The sequence below is a fragment of the Mustelus asterias genome, chromosome 9 (genome assembly GCF_964213995.1).
Source record: "Mustelus asterias chromosome 9, sMusAst1.hap1.1, whole genome shotgun sequence".
NCBI lineage: Eukaryota > Metazoa > Chordata > Chondrichthyes > Carcharhiniformes > Triakidae > Mustelus > Mustelus asterias.
In genome coordinates this window covers 22,666,590-22,680,133 of record NC_135809.1, presented here as the reverse complement: position 1 = coordinate 22,680,133, position 13,544 = coordinate 22,666,590, and the positions used below count along the sequence as shown (strand labels likewise).

Genomic DNA, 13,544 nt, shown 5'->3' with positions numbered 1-13,544 from the left:
GATAGAAACATAGAAAACTACAGCACAAAACAGGCCCTTCGGCCCCACAAGTTGTGCCGAACATATCCCTACCTTTTAGGCCTACCTATAACCCTCCATCCTATTAAGTCCCATGTACTCATCCAGGAGTCTCTTAAAAGACCCTATTGAGTTTGTCTCCAACACCACTGACGGCAGCCGATTCCACTCGCCCACCACCCTCTGTGTGAAAAACCTCCCCCTAACGTTTCCCCTGTACCTACCCCCCAGCACCTTAAACCTCTGTCCTCTCGTAGCAGCCATTTCCACCCTGGGAAAAAGCCTCTGAGAGTCCACCCGATCTATGCCTCTCAACATCTTAGATACCTCTATTAGGTCTCCTCTCATCCTACGTCTCTCCAAGGAGAAAAGACCGAGCTCCCTCAGCCTATCCTCATAAGGCATGCAACTCAATCCAGGCAACTTCCTTGTAAATCTCCTCTGCACCCTTTCAATCTTTTCCACATCCTTCCTGTAATGAGGCGACCAGAACTGAGCACAGTACTCCAAGTGGGGTCTGACGAGGGTCTTATATAGCTGCATCATTATCCCCGGACTCCTAAACTCATTCCCTCGATTGATAAAGGCCAGCACACCATACGCCTCCTTAACCACCTCCTCCACCTGCGGGGCCGATTTTAGAGTCCTATGGACCCAGACCCCAAGGTCCTTCTGATCCTCTACCGTACTAAGAGTCTTTCCCTTTATACTGTACTCCTTCATCCCATTCGGCCTGCCAAAATGGACCACTACGCATTTATCTGGGTTGAAGTCCATCTGCCACTTCTCCGCCCAGTCTTGCACCCTATCTATGTCCCCCTGTAACTTCTGACATCCCTCCAGACTATCCACAACCCCACCAACCTTTGTGTCATCAGCAAACTTACCAACCCATCCCTCCACTTCCTCATCCAGGTCATTTATGAAAATGACAAACAGCAAGGGTCCCAGAACAGATCCCTGGGGCACATCACTGGTGACCGACCTCCAATTAGAAAAAGACCCATCTATACACACTCTCTGCCTCCTTTGGGCAAGTCAGTTCTGGATCCACAGGGCAGCAGCCCCTTGGATCCCATGCCCTCTCACTTTTTCGAGAAGCCTTGCATGGGGGACCTTATCGAACGCCTTGCTAAAATCCATATAAACCACATCTACCGCTTTGCCTTCGTCAATGTGTTTAGTCACATTTTCGAAGAACTCCACCAGGCTCGTAAGGCACGATCTGCCTTTGACAAAGCCATGCTGAGTATTCTTGAGCATACTAAACCTCTCTAAATGCTCATAAATCTTGTCCCTCAGGATCTTCTCCATCAGCTTATGTGCAGGTTAGGTTGATTGGCTATGCTAAAATTGTCCCTTAGTGTCCTGAGATGCGTAGGTTAGAGGGATTAGCGGGTAAATATGTAGGGATATGGGGGTAGGGCCTGGGGGGATTGTGGTCGGTGCAGACTCAATGGGCCAGGTGGCCTTTTTCTGCACTGTAGGGTTTCTATGTTTCTATTCTATGATTCTATGAACTCCACTGAAAACAATCCTAACCTAGTCAATCTCTCCTCATACATCAGTCCTGTCATCACTGGAATCAGCCTGGTAAACCTTTGCTGCATTCCCGCAAGAGCAAGAACATCCTTCCTCAGGAAAGGAGACCAAAACTGCACACAATAGTCTAGGTGTGGCCTCACCAAGACCCTGTACAGTTGCAACAACACATCCCTGTTCCTGTACTCGAAACCTCTCACAATGAAAGGCAACATTCTATTTGCCTTTTTTACCACCTGCTGCACCTGCATGCTTACCTTCAGTTACTGGTGAACAAGGACATCCAGAACATCTAGATGTTCCCTATGTAGTCCTGCCTCCAAAGAAGTTAGGATCATCTCCCTGGCAGAATGGCACAGTGGTTAGCACTACTGCCTCACATGCCAGGGACCCGGGTTCAATTCCGGCCCGGGTCACTGTCTGTGTGGAGTTTGCACATTCTCCCTGTGTCTGCGTGGGTTTCCTCTGGGTGCTCCGGTTTCCTCCCACACTCCAAAGATGTGTGTGTTAGGTTGATTGGCCCTTAGTGTTAGGATGATTGGTAGGCTAAATACGTGGGGTTGGGTCTGGGTGGGTTTATTGTTGGTGCAGGCTCAATGGGCCGAATGGCCCCTTTCTGCACCGTAGGGATTATATGATTCTATGAAATGAGGCCTCGGGACCAATTTCTAGGTATCCTTGGTCCTCTTGATTTGAACACACACTCTAAAGTCTGCTTGTTGGTTGCATGTATTTCCACAGTCTTTACTGTCACAAATGTTAACCTAAATTGTTCCTATACGTTGACTTGCCTTTAAATTGTCCCTCAGTTAATTTAATTTGGTTTAATTGTTCAGTCAAAAAGATTGACTTGTCTTTAATCTCAGCTTGGCTCCGCTTCCTTTTGCACAAGCCGCTCCCCTCACCCTCCTCAGTTTCATCTCCCCAACTGCGATGCATCTGGAGAACAATTCTGCCTTTAAGAATAATTGGCCTCTGCCTTTGAGTTGGGCACTTCCTGGTTGGTTGCTCTGGGTTCTAAAGGGAAAGTAATCAATGGGAGTGGCGTTGCTGTGGTTTAAACAGGGATGGCGTGGGTCACACAGAGGCGGCTGCTTAGGTCCCTGAATTCAGACGAGGCCACTTTTGTCCAATTCGTAAATCGGAGCCGGCGGGTTGCGAGGCCTTGGTGGATTAACTTTGAGGGATTCCCGCAGAAATATGATGACATCCCGCCAGGTGAAAGTCTGCATATGTGCACATTTCGGGGAATGAACCATGCAGGAAGTGAAGCTTTAAACAGACCTCATCCTCTTAGAAATTGAGTGACCTTTCTGTGGTTCCACAGAGGAAGCTGGATAAGTCCTGTACAGTTTCCCGTGTAGACCTGGAACTTCTTCAAGTATTAAGTGTTTACTTTCAAAGGCTGCAGTCGGTCACAAGTTGCACCGGCTTTCAGTATAGCTGTGAGCGTTATCTGGGGCTAAAAATAAACCAACTCATTGAATATCTGATTTGAATAAGTCTAATTTTCAAAGTGTATTTTTGATGGGCATCATAGAACAATGCAGAAAAGGCCATTTGGCCCATTGAGTGCACCCGACTCTCTGATAGAATATCTGACCCAGACACTCCCATTTTTTATAGTTGCTCCAATATTTTGTTTATTCGTTCGTGGGACATGGCTAGGCCAGCATTTATTGCCCATCCCTAGTTGCCCTTGAGAAGGTGGTGGTGAGCTGCCTTCATGAAACGCTGCTGTCCATATGATGTAGGTACACCCACAGTGCTGTTTGGGAGGGAGTTCTAGGAATTGGTACCAGCAACAGCAAAGGAACGGTGATATATTTCCAGGTCAGGATGGTGAGTGGCTTGGAGGGGAACTTACAGGTGGTGGTGTTCCCATGTATCTGCTGCCCTTTTAAATGGAAGTGGTCGTGGGTTTGGAAGGCGCTATCTAAGGATCTTTGGTGAATTGCCGCAGTGCATCTGAAACATCCTCGCCTGCAGTTCAAACTCGCCTAACTGGGTGACTTGTTCTTTTCTTGGCTGGGTTTCAAGTAAAAACTCTGCAGGAGATTCTCCATTTTACAGAGTAAATGTCAGAACCAGTGCAATCTCAGAAATGTGTTCATAATCTGTGCAGCAATCCTGATACAACAGTGGAGAAATCATGGCTGAATGTGCAAATTTAATGACCGTACTTAAAAGCTGTTAAATGATCCAATGGCATGCTTAGAGTTTGGGGGAAATTATTATATAATGTGGTACTTGATGAAGTTTTCCTCTCCACTCTTCGCCCAGGGAATGTTCACAGGAGGTGTACAATGAGTGCAGTCGTGATCACTTTCATTAAAAAAAAATTCAACGGATTTCCCTTAAAGGAATCCTTAGAAGGTATGAATCAGAATCACCAAATCTCTCAGTACAGCCCATCGAATCTGCACTGACGCATGAAAGATCCTGACCTGCTCACCTAATCCCACTTGCCAGCACTTGGCCCATAGCCTTGAATGCTATGTTGTGCCAACTACTCATCCAGGTACTTTTTAATGGATGTGAGACATCTCGCTCCCAGGCAGTGCATTCCAGACCGTCATCACCCTCTGGGTAAAAAGGTTTTTCCTCAAACCCCCTCTAATTCTCCCACCCCTCACTTTTAACTTGTGTCCCCTCGTAATTGCCCCTTTAACTAAGGGGAACAGCTGCTCCCTGTCCACTCTATCCATGCCCCATGAAGAATAAGGTTTGCAGAAGATTGTCCCAGTCATAAATTCTAGGGGTGGGGGAGGTGGGCGAGGAGTTAGCAAAGGAGACGCATTGGCGCATGTACAGTCGGAGCTGTTAATTATGAGCTGTTTTTTATTCTTTCATGGGATGTGGGTGGTGCTAGCTGGGCGAGCATTTATTGCCCATCCCTAATTGCCCTTGTGGAATCATTTGAGAGTCAACCACATTACTGTGGATCTGGAACGTAAGATGGAAGAATGGCAGATTTCCTTCCTTAAAGGGCGTTAGTGAACCAGCTGTGTTTTTACGACAATTGACATTATTAGTAGATTTTTTTAAATTCCAGATTTTTATTCAATTTAAATTTCTCCATTTGCTGTATGGTGGGATTTGAACACGGGTTCCCGGAGGATTGCCCTGGGTTTTTAGAATACTAGTCCAGTGACAGTACCATTATGCCATTTCCCCATTATGAATGCTGGGTCACTTTTGGGTTTAATGTCCTGCTTTAATGTTTAATGAACATTTCATTGTTCATTCAAAATGTTATTGAAATATGTCAACCCGAGGGCCTTTGATTCTGGAGCCTGTGCCAGTCTAGCAACATAACCAACTGGGAGACACAAGAATCTCAAGTAATTATTTGAAACAAAACAAGCTGCCTGGCGTTGAACTTTTTCAAGGAGGGTAATGTTGTTTCTAAGTAGCTATTGCCATACTCTTGAGTGTGGTCTACCCAATGTCTGGTGCACCAGTTCCTTTATTGTGATGTAAGAGTGATAGAAGTTCTGTTTCACAAATCCAAGCACTAATGGAGGCTGCGAATTAACTTTGTACACATGAGAACAAGTTCAGGCAGGCAGAGGAGGCATCTGCCGTGGCAGGATTCAAACCCGTGTCCTTAGAACATTAGGTGAATTTCTGGATTAATAGTCTAGCGATAATACCATTAGGTCATCTCCTCCCCTCATCAACATGGACCAGCAATAACAGAGGCATGCTTTTCCAGTTGTGCTGTGTTACATGAGGACCCTTGGAGACTCATCTAAGGTTTGTTTCATGGTCTGCGAAGACACCAGCTAGCAATGCCGTGTTTTTGCCTCCGGAAATGGCATTCTACCAAAAATGACGCATAAATCGAGAGATCAGAGAAAATATCCCTTCCCTCCTAGTTTCCATCTGCATTGATAATTAATTGGCAAATCTGTCTACACTTCCCGCTGCCTCGGCAAAGCAGCCAGCATAATTAAGGACCCCACGCACCCCGGACATTCTCTCTTCCACCATTTTCCGTCAGGAAAAAGATACAAAAGTCTGAGGTCACGTACCAACTGACTCAAGAACAGCTTCTTCCTTGCTGCTGTCAGACTTTTGAATGGACTTAACTTGCATTAAGTTGATCTTTGTCTACACCCTAGCTATGACTGTAACACTACATTCTGCGCACTCTCATTTCCTTCTCTATGAATGGTATGCTTTGTCTGTATAGCGCACATGTGACAATAAATCAAATCAAATGGTTATATCTGCTGTCGGTGACTTGCTAGAAAGTGCATTCATGTGAATTTTGGTGACAGTAAATTTTAGTTTTGCCTGATGCCTCCATAAAATTAGCTTACTGCTGACCACTGTCTAGGTGCACACAAGAAGAAAGGCCATTTGAGTGAGCTGTTGACTGCGAGCCAACTGGACTAGTTATTTAGCAATGGAGAAGAAGAATCTCCTTTGTAACCGGAATAGAAAATGCTGGAAAATCTCAGCAGGTCTGGCAGCATCTGTAAGGAGAGAAAAGAGCTGATGTTTCGAGTCCAGATGACCCTTTGTCAAAGAAGAAGTACTGCTTTTTCTCTCCGACAGGATTTCCGTATTTTCTCTTTTGGTTTCAGATTCCAGCATCCGCAGTCATTTGCTTTTATCCAGAATCTCCTTTGTGTTGGAACTCAACTCTGCCAAAGGCCGGTCAAATACATTGCAAAATGAAGTGGTAACCAGGCCATCGGCAAGATAACGTTTTTATTGAGGCAAAAGTGATTTAAAACAAAGCACTTCTAATATTTTGTTCCGAATATTTTACTATAATGTAGTTAGAGGTCCTACTGCTAATTTATGGACCAGTCAGTGTGTTTATGCACTGAATAGAAGCATGAACATTTTTACAGCTGTTTTGAATTGAGAAAGTTGAGTCCTGAGAAAGATAGTGAATGCGTAACAAAACAGCTGAAAACGATGATAGCTTTTGATGTGGCCAAGATTCAATTGGAAAATAGCATTATCTTGCACCAATCTGATGCAGTACAGTTCATCAACTAGTTTCAGAATTCGAATGTTCTCGCTTTTATAAACATTACTGTTGGATGCTGAAGTGGGGAATTCGTGCGGTAATAATTGTGCGTGCCAGCAATGTGATTTTCTTTTGTTGTTGCCTTGTCAGTGCAGACCTACCCCATCAGTAGAGGAGGTTCAGTGCCGTTTTTTCTATTGTGTGTTGCATTATCAGGGAACTGACTTCCTCAGCATCAGGAGCCTTGGACAACTTTGCAAAGTCACTATTGGAACAGAATTATTGATTTGATTTATTATTATCACATGTATTAGTATACAGTGAAAAGTATTGTTTCTAGTGCGCTACACAGACAAAGCATACCGTACACGGAGAAGGAAAGGAGAGGAGAGGATGCAGAATGCAGTGTTACAGTAATAGCTAGGGTGTAGAGAAAGATCAATTTAATATAAAAGCAAATTACTGCAGATGCTGGAATCTGAAACCAAAAGAGAAAACGCTGGAAAATCTCAGCAGGTCTGGCAGAGGGTCATTTGGACTTGACAAAGGATCATCTGGATTCAAAACGTCAACTCTTTTCTCTCCTTACAGATGCTGCCAGACCTGCTGAGAATTTTCCAGCGTTTTCTCTTTTGGTTTCAATTTAATATATAGTAGGTCCGTTCAAAAGTCTGATGGCAGCAGGGAAGAAGCCATTCTTGAGTCGATTGGTACATGACCTCAAACTTTTGTATCTTTTTCCCGACGGAAGAAGGTGGAAGAGAGTGTGTTTGGGGTGCATGAGGTCCTTGATTATGCTGGCTGTTTTTCCGAGGCAGCGGGAAGTGTAGACAGTCAATGGATGGGAGGCTGGTTTGCGTGATGGACTGGGCTTTGTTCACAAATTTTTTGGTTTCTTGTGGTCTTGGACAAAAGTACTGTGTACTTCTAGTTGATGTAAATGAAAGTAACAGCAGCAGCAGGTCTCATATGAGACTTCAGATACTGACATAAACAGTCCATTACTTGATGCCAAGTTCATTTCCTTTTTTTCAGCTCATCCGTGGGTTTTTCGGGATGCAAACACCGGAGACAAAATGCTTATAAACAAGGATGAGATATATATTCCAATGTCAGCACAATATGATGAAGATGGTCCTATTTACACGCCTGTTTGTATTATAGTTCCAGGTAATTACAGCACAAACAACTTCAAGTTTAGCTGAACTCACACCAATCACTGGCAGTTGGTCTGCCATTAGCACTTAGACCCACTGGAAATGTCTGTATTCGTGAACATCTTGCTTTGATGGCCAAAATGGCATTATTCATTTATTAATTAACCTTTTCCCAGCAATTACATTGCAATATTTCTCTATCAAGTTAAAAACTCTCCCCTCAGTACCATTATAATTCAGGTTGTATGTGTCATTTCACCATTCAAACCACATTCAAATCCATTTTCCAGCCTGTACCTGCCCCCACTGAACTGATTTCTTCCTATCTCTACTCTTATTTCTTCTCCCCTTGTCCAGTTACTTCCTCCATGACTCTTTGGATGACCTCATCGCTTCAGCAGTTTCGAGTTTCCTGGCCCTAGCTGCCTCGTTTTCACAGCGGATCTCCACATCCTCTACACCTCCCTCCCACACCAGGACTATCTGAAAGCTCTCCTTTGAACAGAGGTCCAAACAATCTCCATCCTTCACTATCCTCCTCTGCCTGCCTGAACTTATTCTCACATTGAACAATCTCTCCTTCAAATAAAGATGTTGCTGTATTTACCCACATGGGTCTGAGCTATGGCTGCCTTTCAGTGGGGTATGTGGAACACTATTTGTTCCAGTCCCACTCAGCCCGTCACTTGCCTTTCTTTCCAGTAGATTGATGACTGTATCTGTGCCACTTCCTGGTCTCACGCTGAACTGAGAAACTTTCCACTCTTGTCTTGCCTTTTTATATGGTCCATTCTGACTCTTCCCTTCCCTTCCTTGACCCCTCTGGCTCCATTTCTTGTGTGGCTTTTGCTACCAAATAAACCTGTTGGACTTTAACCTGGTGTTGTTAAACTTCTTACTCCATTTCTGGGGACAAGCTTTCAACCAATATTCACTATGAGCCACAGACTCCCACAACTAACTTGACTATAATTCCTAATATCCCACTTCCTGTAAGAACTCTTCCATTCCCAGTTTCCTAGCCCCGTAACCCCATACATTTACCCTAGCTAGTCCCCCTGACACTAAGGGGCAATTTAGCATGGCTAATCCACCTAACCCACACATCTTTGGACTGTGGGACGAAAGTGGAGCACCTGGAGGAAACCCACACAGACACTGGGGGAGTGTGCACACTCCACACAGACGATGACCCAAGCTGGGAATCACGCCCGGATCCCTGGCGCTGTGAGGCAGCAGTGCTAACCACTGTGCCACCATGCTGTGATAATAAGGTTCCCTTTGTCCTGTCCTCCCCACCCACCAGCCCCCAAGTTGTATAGATCACCCTCTGCCATTTCTGCCTCATTTAGCATTCCAAAGGGACTATTCCCTCCGCATAACCCCAGTCCACTCCTCAGTTACGCCCAACACCCCTTCTATTCAGTGCAGAAAGAGGAGGTGCAACAGTTGCCCTTTTCTCTGCTCCCTTCTCACTGTTTAAAGCCCCAAACACTCCTTGCAAGTCAAAAAATTATTTTAAAAAAAAAAGAATTTCTTTCAATTTTAGGGGCAGATGGTAGCATAATGGTAATGTCACAGAACTAGTAATCCAAAGGTTCAGGCTAATGCCTTATGTTAGCTAGTGGAATTTAAATTCAGTCAACACAATCTGGAATGTAAAGCTAGTGTAATAGTGACCATGAAACTATTATCAATTGTCATAAAAACTCATCTGGTCAAAACCCAATCTTCACTAACGTCTTTAGGGAAGCAAATTTGCAGTCCTTACCTAGTCTGGCCTACTTGTGACTTCAGATCCACAGCAATGTGGTTGAGTCTTAACTTTCCTCAGAAATGACCCAACAAGCCACTTGTATCAAGGGCAATTAGGGATGGGCAACAAATGCTGGCCTTGCCAGTGACTCCTACATTCCTTTAAGTTTCCTTTCTGCTTTGTTTTCTGTTTCGGGCGGTTTCGTTCTTTTTGGGGGCTGCCCCTTTAAATTCGTCCCTCAGTTAATTTGATTTAGTTTATTCGTTTAGTCAAAAAGATTGACTCCCGCATTCCACGAAAGAGTAAGAGAAAAGACTATATGGTGTTTTCTGCTCATAATGTGGTGGTCTGTATTTTTTGTTTATTCATTCGTGGGGCATGGGCATCGCTGGCTGGGCCAGCATTTATTGCCCATCCCTAGTTGCCCTTGGAGGGCAGTTGAGAGTCAACCACATTGCTGTGGGTCTGGAGTCACGTGTAGGCCAGACTGGGTAAGGATGGCAGATTTCCTTCCCTTGAGGACATTAGTGAACCAGATGGTTTTTCCAACAATCGGCAATGGTTTCATGGTCATTAGTAGATTTTTTATTCCAGATTTTTTAAAAGTTGAATTCAAATTTCACCATTTGCCGTGGCGGGATTTGAACCTGGGTCACCAGAACATTAGCTGAGTTTCTGGATTAATAGTTTAGTGATAATATCACTAGGCCATCACTTCTCCAGAGAACAAACGCAGGCAGCGTGATCACTTTGTGGAACACCTCCATTCAGTCCATGAGATTCCTGCTGCTTGTCATTTCATTTCTCTATCTTGCTCCCACTCTGGCCTTGGCCTGCTACAGTGTTCCAGTGAAGCTCGAGGAGCATCCCACACCTTTCTACTGGGTACTTTACAGCCTTGTAGACGCAGTAGCGAGTTCAACAATTTTATATCTTCTGCCTTGATTTGGTGTCCCTTTACTTTGCGTTTGGACAGCTGCTATCCTGCCATTCACGCCTCATCTAGACATCTTTTGTTTCTTGTTCCGTTAATAGAATCCCTACAGTGCAGAAGGAGGCCATTCAGCCCATTGAGTCTGCACCGACTCTTTAAAAGAGCATCTTGCCCAGGCCCTGACCCCATTACCACACATATTTACCCCTCTAATCCCCCTAACCTACTCATCGAGAGACACTAAGGGACAATTTATCATGGCCAATCCACCTAACCTGCCCATCTCTGGACTGTGGGAGGAAACCGGAGCACCCGGAGGAAACCCACGCAGACATAGGTAGTACATGCAAACTCTACACCATCACCCAAGACCACTTCCTTTTGTACCTTTTAAATGTGCTGCCATTTACTCTGTCCTGCTCTCGCCTATCACAGACCCTCCCACCACCCCCTCCCCCACTGAGTAACCCCTATCATTTGATCAAATCCTATTATATTTCTAGCTTTTCTCAGTTCTGATGAAAGGTCACAGACCTGAAACGTCCATTGTTTTTCTCTCTCCACTGGAGTTTCCTGAGTATTTCCAGCATTTTCTGTTTTTTCTTTATTTCTAATGCATTAGCCGGCTGCAGATGTGAATCAGTAGGGGTATTCAAATTACCTCAATGCTGATGGTTAGGCTGAGAAAATAAAATCAGCCACAGATTCAACGTCTCATTACTATCCAGTCGTTGTTTGAAATGGGTGATAAATGGTTAAAAATATCTCATTACTGAAAATTGATCGAGCCACATTCCCAAGATCAGAAAGAAAAATAATTTTAAAATATTCTTGGGATGCCCAGTCCTTCGAGTCCCACTGTGGGCTAAAGGACATTCGGCTCACGGCCAACGGAAAAATGTTCTCATTCTATCCTTATTCCTTGGGACTCGCTGTCAGCTGCAGAATCACCCCAAAGACATCCAGTCCAGATCCTAAAGGGATTTTTTTGTTGCTGTCTTGGATCCAGCTGCCACACAGGGAGACATGAGTTAATTCCCAGAAAGTGAAACATTCAGAGAGTGCCGACCTCACCGATACTGAACCCAAATTACTTTATGGGGAGGCGTTGGCGTCGTGATATTGTCACTGGACTAGCAGCCCAGGATACTGCTCTGTGGACCTGGGTTTGAATCCCACTATGGCAGATAGTGAAGTTTGAATTCAATAAAAATTTGGGATTAAAAGTCTAATGATGACCATTACTGATTGTTGTAAAAACCCACCTGGTTTGCTAATGTCCTTTAGGGAAGGAAATCCTTACCAGGACTGGACCATATGTGACTCCACTGTGGGTCTTAAATGCTCTCTGAAATAGCAAGGCCAATTAGGGGTGGGCAGTAAGTGCTGGCTCAGTCAGTGATGCCCACATCCCATGAATGAAGAATAAAAAAGACCCATCTCTGTCTTTTCCTTAAACATATGAGAATTGGGGGTAGAATTACCATGGAATTGCTGCAGATTTCCTTGTCATTACTGCAGTGGAAGATCGACACAAACTGCATAAAAAAGCAAGATGTGGGAAAACTTTGTCATAGGGGAAAAACACAAAAAATTCCTTTTGTGTATACATATCTGAAATTTGTTAATTACTGGAATTTAGGAGCAAAATCCTGATTAATGTAAAAATAGGGTGAGTTATTTCCTTTTGTCCAAAACATTGAGGATAACTAGAGCAGTTCTCCACCATTTGGCTTGGGTTACCCAAATCATTGCAAACTATGATGCTTACTGGAAGTGTCCATATTTTCTGTCTTGAGTCCAGCGGTTTACTTAGTCAAGGGTCCTGAAATGGTCCTAAGGGCCAAAGTGCTTAGCTTGCACCATTGGTTGACAACCCTCAATCTTTAAAACATTTAAAGTTCAATGCTATCATCCCAGTGTGGTAACAAACTTTTCTCTTGACAGTGTATTCACTGAAGGACTGCTGTCTACAATATATTCGTAAACGAGTGAAGTCGGAAGATTACACAAAGCTGGAACTCCCAAAGACATTGCATACTGATCTCAAGAATTCTCCAGATCTGCTGAGAGAGATTGAAAACCTGAGCATTAAGTACAGAAACAGTTAATAATCTCAGACTTAGTAGTACATCATTCCCAATAGGAGCAGATGATGATGTTTCATTTTGCCATCTCCATCTTGCTTTACCATTTGAGATGAACCTGTCTTTATTCTCCACATTACTCCTGGCGACACAGCAGTTAGCACTGCTGTCTCACAGCACCAGGGACTTGAGTTCGATTTCCGGCTTGGGGTCACTGTCTGTGCGGAGTTTGCATGTTCTCCCTGTGTCTGCATGGGTTTCCTCCGGGTGCTCTGGTTTTCTCCCATGCTCCAAAGATGTGCTGGTTGGGTGAATTGGCCATGCTAAATTCTCCCTCAGTGTACCCAAACAGGTGCCGGACTGTGGCAACTAGGGGATTTTCACAGTAACTTCATTGCAGTGCTAATGTAAGGCTACTTGTGACAAATAAATAAACTTTACTTTACCTTTGTTAATGTGAGTTTGCTGTGTACAAATTGGCTGCTGTGCTTCTTACATTTTACAACAGTGATATACTTCAAAACTATTTCATTGGCGGTCAAGAGCTTTGGAATGTCAGGCGGTCGTGAAAAATGCTGTATCAATACAAGCCTTTCCTTTTTTCTTAGCTCTCTGTGAAATTATGAGTAACTTTGTTTTGCTGGCGTTTCTGATTTTCAAACCATTTGCTGAATGATTTCATACTTAAGATGTTGGAAAGTTTTTTATTTACGCAGTCTCTGGTCTCCTGAGAATTATTGGTCACGATATTCCTGCTCTGCTCTTGGATGGCACAGTGGTTAGCACTGCTGCCTCAAAGCTCTAGGGACCCTGGTTCAATTGTGGCTTTGAGGGTGACTGTGTGGAGTTTGCACATTCTCTCTCTGTCTGCTTGGAGGTGCTCTGGTTTCCTCCCACACTCCAAAGATGTGCAGGTTAAATTGATAGGCCTTGCTAAATTGCCTCTTAGTGTCAGGGAGAATAGCAGGGTAAAAAACATGGGGTTACAGGGATAGGGCCTGGGTGGGATTGTTGTTGGTGCAGACTCAATGGGCCAAATGGCCTCTTTCTGCACTGGAGT

The 13,544-nt window shown here is 44.2% G+C and overlaps 1 protein-coding gene across 1 annotated transcript; it reads left to right on the top strand.

Moving 5' to 3' along the window:
- Window positions 1–2,548: 2,548 nt before the first annotated feature.
- On the top strand, window positions 2,549–13,302 carry vhll (von Hippel-Lindau tumor suppressor like). The gene is made up of 3 exons (XM_078221161.1): window positions 2,549–2,778; window positions 7,586–7,720; window positions 12,345–13,302. The coding sequence occupies exons 1-3, from the start codon at window positions 2,628–2,630 to the stop codon at window positions 12,506–12,508; spliced, it is 450 nt and encodes a 149-aa protein (XP_078077287.1). The 5' UTR covers window positions 2,549–2,627; the 3' UTR covers window positions 12,509–13,302.
- The last annotated feature ends 242 nt before the right edge of the window (window positions 13,303–13,544 follow it).